Source organism: Elephantulus edwardii, unplaced genomic scaffold (assembly GCF_000299155.1).
Source record: "Elephantulus edwardii isolate Elephantulus edwardi_28Jun2011 unplaced genomic scaffold, EleEdw1.0 scaffold00020, whole genome shotgun sequence".
In the NCBI taxonomy this organism is placed as follows: Eukaryota; Metazoa; Chordata; class Mammalia; order Macroscelidea; family Macroscelididae; genus Elephantulus; species Elephantulus edwardii.
In genome coordinates this window covers 3,335,398-3,346,313 of record NW_006399770.1, presented here as the reverse complement: position 1 = coordinate 3,346,313, position 10,916 = coordinate 3,335,398, and the positions used below count along the sequence as shown (strand labels likewise).

At 37.7% G+C, this 10,916-nt stretch overlaps 1 protein-coding gene across 1 annotated transcript in view; it reads left to right on the top strand.

Annotated features, from left to right (window-relative positions):
- LOC102863849 (putative RNA polymerase II subunit B1 CTD phosphatase RPAP2-like) overlaps nucleotides 1-10,916 on the top strand; it is a 96,425-nt gene that overhangs the window by 9,534 nt on the left and 75,975 nt on the right. The window contains exons 3-5 of the mRNA XM_006882485.1: nucleotides 6,836-6,950; nucleotides 9,119-9,217; nucleotides 9,394-9,459. Of these exons, the coding sequence (XP_006882547.1) occupies nucleotides 6,836-6,950; nucleotides 9,119-9,217; nucleotides 9,394-9,459 (280 nt within the window). The remainder of the gene's footprint in view (nucleotides 1-6,835; nucleotides 6,951-9,118; nucleotides 9,218-9,393; nucleotides 9,460-10,916) is intronic.

Here is a 10,916-nt window from a genome sequence, read left to right as displayed (position 1 = left end):
ATTATTATTTTTTATAATTATTATGATCTTGTTGTTATGTACATTGAGTTGACTATGAGTTAAAGTGATCCAAAGCACAATAGCTCTGAGCCATTCTCTATTCTGAGCCAATCTCACTGCCTCTGACACACCTACGTCATTACTCTATCTGTTGTGTCAATAATCCATCTCATTTGAGTCTTCCTCTCCTGAGCTGTCCCTTGACCCTTCCACAAATGATATCCTTCTCCAAAGACTGGCTCCTCCTTGAGATATGCCCAAAGTATGTGAGATGAAATCTCAAAATCCTTGCCTCCTATACAGTTCTCTCCCTCATCTGTTCCAATGCCATGTACATTATTTATGCCCTCTTTTCTTAGTTTTTCCCCAACCCCCATGTCACTCCTATTTTATAATAGTGGCATGTATAAAGAAAATATTACTATATTGACTAAGAATATATGATCATTTTGACTAAGATCCATCTTATATTGGCACTCATGTCCCTAGAGTCATGACCTCTTCTAAACCCAGTTTGTATTTCTGGTAATTCTCTTTTGATATACTTTTGGATTATCTTCAGCAGAATTTTGCTTGTCTTTGATGTTAGTGATACCATTCTATAATTTCCATACTCTGTTGGATAACCTTTTCTTGGAATGGGAATAAATATTAATCTCATCCAGTCAGTATCCAGTCAGTTGGCCAGGTAGTTGTCCTTCAAATTTCTTGGAATAGCCTGGTGAGCATGTCCAGGGCTTCATCTGTTTGGTTGAAATATTTCAGTTAAAATTCCATTAATTGCTGGGACCTTGTTTTTTGACAATTCATTCAGAGCATATTGAATTTCCTCATTCTTTTTTTTGTTTTGTTTTTGTTTTTTTATGGTACAGTAACTCAGTGTATTCCTTCCATCTTCTTTTGATACTTCCTGGAATTTTCATATTCTAATAATAGTATACATAAGTATTGCAACTCAAATTTTTTAATTATTATTAATTTTATTAGTTTTAGTGAACATTTACAGAGATTTTGGGTTTTCATTCATTCACTGTTGCACTGTTTTCTCTACCCTCCTCCCCAGTTCGTTCTTCTTCCCTCCCCCGAATGTCTGTTTTAATTGTCCAATTGCCACAGTGCTTGTCAAAGCCAGTTCTGATTAATCTCCTTTGTCAGTGTGTCCTTTGCCATTCCCTATCTCTCCTCCCTGAGAGAGACTTCACCCTGATTCATAAGGAAAAAGGGATGGCGTATTCTCTTAGCTACTTCCTGCTGAAAAGAGGCGCTGTGGGTTTCAGGGTGAAGATCTTCTCTCACTACTCTAATGGGCCCCTTTGGCAGTAGGAAACACATAGACAGTTATGGAGATTGATTTTGGAATTTAGATTCACTGTTAACAATTGTGCTTAGCCGTAAGTGTTGGAAGTGTTGCAGCCTAGAAAACACAAATTTAACAAGTTAAAAGTACATGAGTCAAAAATTAAAAAGCAATAATATTCTAAGCAGAGGTTCTAATAGTGGCACAGGTCAAGTTACAGAGGGAAGGTGGTTCTTACAATAAAAGGCTTATAGACTAGCACTTTGTTTACTATAGTGTAGAGGTCAGGAACCACAAGATGTAGAGGCTCAGCTATGTCATATATGGTTCTTAAGTCCTGGAGCAAATTCCATCTACCACTGGGTTGTTTTGCAACTCGGAAGTTCAAATGCGAGGTAGAGGTAAAGTAAGGAACTGCTTATGAGGTTTTCTGTCCATCCCAACAACTAAGAAATAGTGAGAAGAGTTGGGACCTCAGAAGGCTTTTAGGACCAATTAGTAGGCTCTGTGTCCAGGAGAAAATGAATATACTTACCAGTAATGTTAAAGCTTACCCACAGCTCTTCTGGGAGGGTCTAAATCGTTGAAGTGTCCTCCTTTGTTTCCAGCTGGGAGCTGGGGCCTGTTAGTCCTGTCTGCCACGAGGACCTGATGTGGGCCACCTTGGCCAGGTGTCCTTCAGAGCCACACTTACAGCAACTGAGTGGGAGCTTCCTCTGTACTCCCTTTCCTATCTGTGGCTCGATGTTGCTTATTTTGAGTCTAGTTGTGAGGATTTTTATTTTGCTGAAACTGAGGAAGACCTCAAGTGTATGCTGCAGAAGATCAAGGGATGCAGCCATCAATATGGATTGAGACTCAACATCAAGAAAACAAAGATTGTCACCACTGGGCCAATTGGCAGCATCATGATGAATGGTGAAGAGACTGTTGACAGCTTCAGTTTGCTTGGCTTCACAAGCAGCACTCTTAGTACCAGCAGCTAAGAAATTAAAATACTAATTGCATTGGGAAAGTCTGCTGTCAAAGACCTCTCCAAACTACTGAAGAGCAACCATGTCAGTGTGGAAACTAAGGTGCACCTGATACAGGCCATGGTCTTTGCAGTTACTTGCTATGCTTCAAAGAGCTGAACATTGACTAGGGATGATAGAAGGAGAGTTGATGCCTTTGAGCTGTGGTGCTGGAAAAGAGTTCTGAATATACCCTGGACTGCTAGGAGAACAAACAGGTTCATCCTGGAGAGGGTGAAGCCAGACTGCTGTATGGAGGCAAGGATTTGGAAGCTTCATTTGACATTCTTTGGACATATTACAAGACGGGATCAGTCCTTAGAGAGGGAATATCATCCTTGGGAAGGTGGAGGGATGGCACAGGAGAGGAAGACTCTCAATGAGATGGATTGATTCAGTCACTGGGTAATGGGGGTAGGAGTGTTGAAGACAATGAGATTAGCAAGCGATAGAGCAGGGTTTAGCACTGCTGTACATACGGTTGCTTTGAGTCACAGGTGACTCGACAGACATAACAATGACAACCATATTTGTACAGGGGTAAAACACTGTATTGTTTCTCCTCTGTTTTTGTAATGACCTTTCGCTTTCTTCATGGATGATATCCTTGATATCATTCCATAACTCATCTAGTCTTCTATCATTGATTTTCAGTGCCTTGAAACTATTCTTAAGATGATCATTAAACTCAGATGAAATTGATTCAAGATCATATCTTGGTTCCCGTGGGCTTATTTTAATTTTCTTTGACCTCAGTTTGAATTTGCACATGAGTAATTGATCATCTGACCCACAGTCTGCCCCTGGCCTAGTTTTGACTGCTGATACTAATCTTCTCCAGCAATTTCTTCCACAAGTCAGTCGGATTCCTATGTAGCCTGTCAGGTGAAAGACATGTGAAAAGTTGTCTTTTCTGTCTTTTAGAAAAAGTATTTGCAATGAATAAATCATTATAAATACAGAATTCATAATTTTCTTTCCAGACTCTTTTCTACTACCAATCCCATATTTTCCAAGTACCGTTCCTTCTTCATTATTTCCTACTTTTGCATTCCAGTCACCAGTTATCATTTACACATCCTGATTACATGTTCAGTCAATTTCAGACTGCAGAGTTTCATAAAACTTCTCAATTTCTTCCTCTTTGACTCTAGATGTAGGAGAATATATTTGAATAATGGTCATATTAACAGATCTTCCTTGTATGGATATTATCTTGTCCACTACTATAGCTGTCCTCTTTGTTTCGTTGTTGTAGAAGATCAAGGGAAACAGCCTTTAGTATGGTTTATGTCTCAGTATCAAGAAAACGAAGATTCTTAACACTGGACCAACGGGCAGTGTCATGATGGATGGAGAGGGGCTTGAAACTGTTAACAGTTTCGTCTTGCTTGGATCCACAGTTAACATCCTTGGTAGAAAAGTCAGAAACTAAGGAGACGTATTGCAATGGGGAAAATCTGCAGTTAGGGACCTTTCTAAATTATCAAATAGTGATGTCAGTTTGAGGTCTAAGGTGCATCTGATTCAGGCCATAGTCTTTTCAGTTACAAGCTATCCATCCAAGACCTGGACAATGAATAAGGATGACAGAAAAAGAATTGATGTCTTTGAGCTATAGTGTTGGAGATGAGCACTGAACATCCCTTGGACAACCAAGAGAATGAACTGATATGTCTTGGAGAAGATGCAGCTGGTGTGCTCTTTGGCAGTGAGAAAGATGAGGTTTTGCTTCACTTACTTTGGACATGTTGCTAGGAGGTGCTATTCCTTGGAGAAGGACATGATGCTGGGAAGTTTGAAGGGTTGGCGAAGGAGAGGAAAACCCTCAACCAGATGGATTAATATGGTGACTGCTGGAATGGGCTTTTGTGAATCAGGAAGTGTGAGGATGATGCTGGATAGAACAGGGTTCATATCTTTTGTTCATGTGGTTGCTATCTGTCATACTTGACTCCACAGCACCTAACAACCGCTACACACTTTTAAATAGGTAAGGTCTTATCTACCTGAGTTTGATTACAGAAACTAATAAAGTGTTCTCTAAATATATATATTAAAAAAAAATTTAAAAAGAGAGCTTTGGTGGCCTAGTGGCAAGAAGTTGCACTGCAATCCCAAAGGCATGCATTCAGATCCACCAGCTGCTCCAGTGAGTGGATGGGTAATCTCCCATGCGATTATCTGCCTCTGAAAACCCACCAAAGGGTCATCAGTGGGTTAGTTCTGACTTGACAGTACACAACAACAACATCTACAGAGGAGTCCTGCTGATGTAGTACTTAATGACTTTTAGCCAAAAGGCAGTTCAAATTCACCAGCTGCACCATAGCAGAATATAAAGCAGTCTCCTCCTATAAAGACCTTAATGACCCGAGAAACCTAACGGAGGGTTTAAAATTAACTGGACAACAGTAGATTTGGGGTTTAGGAGTTTATATATGTGTGTGTTTGTGTTTGTGTTTGTGTATATGTGTGTTGTTGTTGTTGGGTGCCATTTAGCTGACCATGACTTACTCAGTCTTATAAGCAACAGATCTAAACATTGCCATATCTTGTGCCATCCTCACCATCTCTGATATACTCAAGCCCATTGCTATAGTCACTTCTTATTGAGGGTCTTCTCATTCACTGACCCTTCACCTTTCCAGCATGATTTCTTTTTCCAGGGACTGGTCGCACTTCCTGATAACATCTCAAAAGTATGAGATGAGTTTTCATTGGTCTTGTCTCTAGGGAGAAATCTGGGTGCACTGTGTCTGAAGCAGATTTATTTGTTCTTTTGAAAATTCATGAGATACTCAGTTCTCTTTTCCAACACCACCACTTAAAGTCAGCAGTTGTTCTGTCATCCTTATTAATTATCCAACTTTCAGATACGTAGGAAGTAATTGGAAAGACCATGACTTGGATCAGACACATACTAGTCTTTAAACTGACGTTATTGCTCTTTAGCACTTTGGAGAGATTCTTGACAGAAGATTTTCCCAATGCCACATGTCTTTTGCTTTCTTGAATACTGTTTGTATGGGTGTTGATTGTGGATCCAAGTAAAGTGAAATTATTGACAACTTCAATCTTTTCTCCATCCATCATGATGTTGCTTATCGGCTAATTGGTGAGGATTTTTGTTTTCTTGATGTTGAGATGTAATCTACATTGAAGGCTGCATAGTCTTTGATCTTCTGTAGAAAATGTTTCAAGTCCTCTTCACTTTCAGCAAGCAAGGTTGTGTCATCTACATAATGCACATATACTTATGTTGTTGGTATTGTTGTTGTGTACCATCAAGTCAGAACCAACCCATAGCTGACCCTTCAGAGGGTTTTCAGATGTGGTTATCTCAAAGGAGGAGATTGCCAGTCCTTCTCCCAAAGATCAGCTGGTGGATTTGAACTATGTGCCTTAGGGATTGCAGCGCAGCTTCTTGCCACTAGTCCACCAGAGCTCGTATACTTATAGAAATATGTATACATATATGTATGTGTGTCTTATGTACACACACATATTTACTTAGAGGGGCTTGGCTTACATGATTTTGTAGGTAATGCTGCAAAGAACGCAAAATTCTACCAAAATAATAGTTGTATTTGGGAGATAGAGTATGCCCTAAGGCAATGGCATTTTCAACTGATTTATTACATCACATTAAAATACATTATAGGAAAAAATTATAATTAATTGTAAATAAATTATAGCTTCATTATGGTCAGATAAACTTTGTTTTTTTTCTACTTCATGATGTGAACCATTAATACTGGACCAGCAATGGTGACCGAGTCCCACTTGTGTCAGGATAAGGGAAAAATTTTCTTTTTCCAAACAGTGTATTCATAGTAATACAGTTATTTAATAAAGGCTTTACAGCATGAGTAGTAAAACTTTTTTTTTTTTTTTGTAACCATGACTCTGCCCTATCAAACTAAGTAACCTGTCAACTTTTTGGAATTAACAAAAAAATAATAATTTTTTATGAGGTAACTGAAGTCTTATCTTTTTGAGCTACACTGATTTCAGGCTCCTTATCAGAGAAAAAACTCTCCCTTATAAGATATAAACAGGAATTGTAAAGTATAAATCTAACCAGAAAATATATTTCACTTCACATTTTTCTGCATCTGCTGTTAGTGATTGCTTCAGTTCTGAGTCCGGGAAATAATACTGTTACCATGGCAGGCATCTTTGCATGCAGTGAAACAAGTAGATTGTTTCCTGTTTGAATTTTCTGAATCAGTAATAGCATTAATGAAAACATATACTCAAGTGGCAAAATAGAGAGTTACATCAATTTTATATTTTTAAAAATGAGTAATTAGTCATGATAAAGCTTCTAAGTAAAGTAACTTTTTATTTTTTAATTTTATACTGGTTTATTTACAAAGTTCATATACATTGTTTTTCACACTGGATCTTTCCTGTTTCTTTCACGCATTCATCCCTCACCCCTCAAGTTGTGCGCCCCTATACTTAACAACACCCACTCCCCCACCCCCTGGTAAAATAACTTTTTCCTTGAAACTTTCAGGAGAGCAAAACTAGAAGCAGCAGTGAGAAAGAAGATTGAATTTGAGAGAAAAGCCCTGCGAATTGTTGAACAGCTTTTAGAAGAGAATATTACGGAAGAATTCCTACTGGACTGTGTATGTATTGTTGTTGTTGTTGTTGTTAAGTGCCATCGAGTCATGTTGGCAAATTATTATTTTTGTTCTATAAGATCCTTACATCTGTATGATTTAGAACTTCTTTGCATTTTTGATATTTTTTAATCAGTTCCTAGTAATTGCGGCAACTACGTTTGAAAATGTTCAACTGTTGTATAATGACCTAAAATGTTGTTATTGTTGTTGTTGTTATGTGCCGTCGAGTCGTTTGCAAATCATAGCGACCCTATGTACAACAGCCCTAAACCGTGCTCTATCCCGTGCCAATCTCATTGCCTCTGAGACATCCATCCCGATTACCCCAGTCACTGAATCAATCCACCTCATAGAGGGTCTTCCCCTCCTGTGCTGTTCCTCTACTCTACCCAGCATGATATCCCTCTCTAAAGACCTGCCTCTCCTTACAATATGTCCAAAGTATGTCAGGCGAAGCCCCAGAATCCTTGCCTCCAAGGAGCAGCCTGCTTTAACCCTCTCTAGGATGAATCTGTTTGTTTTCTTGGAAGTCCATGATACATTCAACACTCTTCTCCAGCACCACAGCTCAAAGGCGTCAATTCTCCTATCCTCCCTAGTCATTGTCCAACTCTCTGATGCATAACAAGTGATTGCAAAAACTATGGCCTGTATCAGGCGCACCTTAGTCTCCAGAGATGTACTAATGAAAAATTAGATATTTGTAACCATTTTATCATAATTCTTTTAAGCAGTCTACAGATAGTCCTTGATTTTCATTACCTTCCATTAGGAATGAAAATACCTTTTGGGATTTTTTTCCCCCCTGTATTCTTTATGGTTGTTAGTTATTGTTATTATTGTTGTATACCATTGAGTGGGAACCAACCCACAGCTGACCTTCTGATGGGTTTTCAGAGGCAGTTAATCGCATGGGAGGAGACTGCCCATCCTTCTCCTGCAGAGCCACGTTCCTTCGGGATTTCAGTGCAGCTTCTTGCCACTAAGCCATCAGAACTCCCTCTTAGTGCAATTCTATTAACTTTGATAATTTTTTTAAAATTTTTATTATTTTTGTGTGAATGTACCGTCAAATCAGATCTGACTGGTACAGGAGAAGACTGACCCTCCTTCCCCGGCAGAGCATCTGGTGGATTCGAACCGTGCGCCTCTGCGATTGTAGTTGCAGCTCCTTACCACTAGGCCACCAGAGCTCCCCTAAACTTTGATAAATTTTTTTTAAAAACTGAAACATGGATTATTTATTACTTAACAGATGCAGAGAGCTATAATCTACATTACATTTTTTATTTCTTGATGTTAGCATTTAAAATATTAACATTTGAAAATAAATGTCTTATATTTTCATAACTTGTAAGAAAAAGAAAAAAGGTAATTTAAAAAGCTGCTGAACTTCTGTTGTCAATATAATTTTTTTTTAGATTTTATTTTAATAATTTTAATGAACATTTACATAGATTTTGGATTTCTGTTCATTCATTGTTGTGCCAATATAATTCTTAATCATTTGGTTTTAATATAGCAGCCATTATCATACTAATTCTCTATTTTGCTTCAGAATTATTTCATAAGCTATACGACTTGGAAATAATGGGGATGTAGGTGTAGGTGTGTGTGTGCGTGTATATTTAAATAATGTTGTTGTTAGGTGGTATTGAGTCACCTACAACTCATAGCAGCCATATGAATGATAGATCTGAACCTTGCCCTATCTTGCACCATCCTCATGATTTCTGATAAGATCCACCATTTAATAAATCCTCATTAAATACTGTACACTTCTCTTAAAGTGTTTTTCCTTTATTTACTCCTCTTCTTTTGGCTTCAAACTTAATAGGGTGGGTACTAGTGTTTTCCCTGTTTTTAGGTGAGAGAAGTATAATATAGAGAACTAATAAATTAATTTTTCCATTAATATATGAGAAGAGCCTTAGTAGTACAGTGGTTAGAAGCTCAGATACTAACCTAAAGGTTAGCAGTTCATATCCACCAGCTACTAGGCAGGAGACAGATATATAGCAGTCTGCTTCTGTAAAGACTGGAGTCTTAGAAACGCCAAGAGTTCTTTTCTTTAGGGTTGCTATAAGTCAGAATCAACTCAGTAGCAGTGGATTTGGTTTGCAGTGGATATGGTTTGATTTCCATTAATCTGAGAGATTGTTTCATTATAGGGGAAGTTCATCACATCAGCTCACTACAACGATGTCGTGGATGAACGTTCTATTAGCAAACTCTGTGGTTATCCCTTGTGTCAGAAGAAGCTAGGAATTGTAAGTGAACTAATTTTCTTTTAATATAAGCTTTTATTTCTCTATTAGTAAAATATGTTGTAGAAAAAAATGAGCAATGAAATTTCAGGTCATGAATTATTGATATGGATTAGTGATAGACTTAACATGAAGTTCATGCTTATTATTTTAATTCTTTCATAACTTTCTTTTCATAGGTTCCAAAACAGAAATACAAGATTTCTACCAAAACCAATAAAGTCTATGATATTACTGAGAGAAAGGTAAGGTTTTTTGGTTCTTTTCAGTGTGACAGTTAATTTTTCATTTTAAAGTGAATAAAATTTTAAAAATAACTTTATAAAACCTTGACTTTTAGAAAAGAGCCATATAAAATTTTGCATTTATTTATAAGTGGGATTACAAAACTCTTCTCTAAACTTTCGAACTTGAGCATTTAAAAGTGCAAAGAACACACAAAGACAGTGTTCTGTATCCTACTTTGTTTTTTCCCTCTTCTGATTTGGATCAAAATTTACACAGCAAATTAATTACAATACCCACACTGTATTCATACTTTCCCCACTTCTCCCTGTAATTTCCACTAATCCTCCTATTGTACTCTTTGCTCCATTTGCTTTTGACTTTACATTGTTGGTTGTGTTGCTGGTTCTGGGACCTTAGGTGACAGCTATATCATAATAAACAACTGGGATTTTAAAAGCTTTTGAGTGGTTCAGCTATTAAACTGAGGCTTGATACATGAAAATAGTTCATATCACTAACAGACTGACACAAACCTCAACCTTCATTAACCTAAGACCAGATAAAAGAACTAGATGGTCCAGTCTGATGGTACCAACAGATGACACCAACACTGACTGGATCGGAAAAGGGATGACCATAGAAAGTCCTAGATAGAAAGGAATAAAGTATGGAACAAACAAAATATCATCAAAATTACCAATCTTACTAGGCTGATAGGCATTGCTAGAAATCCCACAACGATGATTCTTCATCATCTGTCAAGCCTGAAATTGACATACCAAGGAGATAACTCACTCCTTTGAACAAACAACTATACAAAATCACAAGGACGGCATTTGTTCAGGGCTATAGCTCAGAAAATAGGAAGGAATAGAATAGATGAATGAATGGAAATGAGAATGACAGAGGAGGTAGAAAGAAGGCAGTTACAATGTAGGAGTTGTAATCAGTGTTTATATAGAACAAAATGTATAAATGGTTATAATGGGGAAACTACTCATTTGCTTTGTAAGCTTTCATTCAAATCATAGTAAAAAGTTAAAATAAAAAAAACCTGATAATGCATATTTAGCACAGGAATAGACACAGTAGGTCACAAACAGAAAAGAGAGCCATAAACAGACTTAACTATGTGGACACTTGATACAGGACAATAGCAATGGAGAAAGGATGAGTATTTCAATGAATAAGCTGCTACAATTAATTATTCATGTAAAAACCTAGAAATTGATCCCCTCTCAGGGGAGCTCTGGTGGCATAGTCTGTAGGAAGTTATGCTAACACTAACCCAAAGGCTACCCTCTGTGGTGGTTCAAATCCACTAGCAGCTGCATGGGTAAAAGATAGGCAGTCTCCTCTGTGCAGTTACAGCCCCAAACCACCAGCTGGAAGGTAGCTAGAAGGCACCTCTCACTCCACCACCATGAGTTTGAGTTTCAGTTGAAACAAAGATCTATTTTTTTTTCCTATTTGA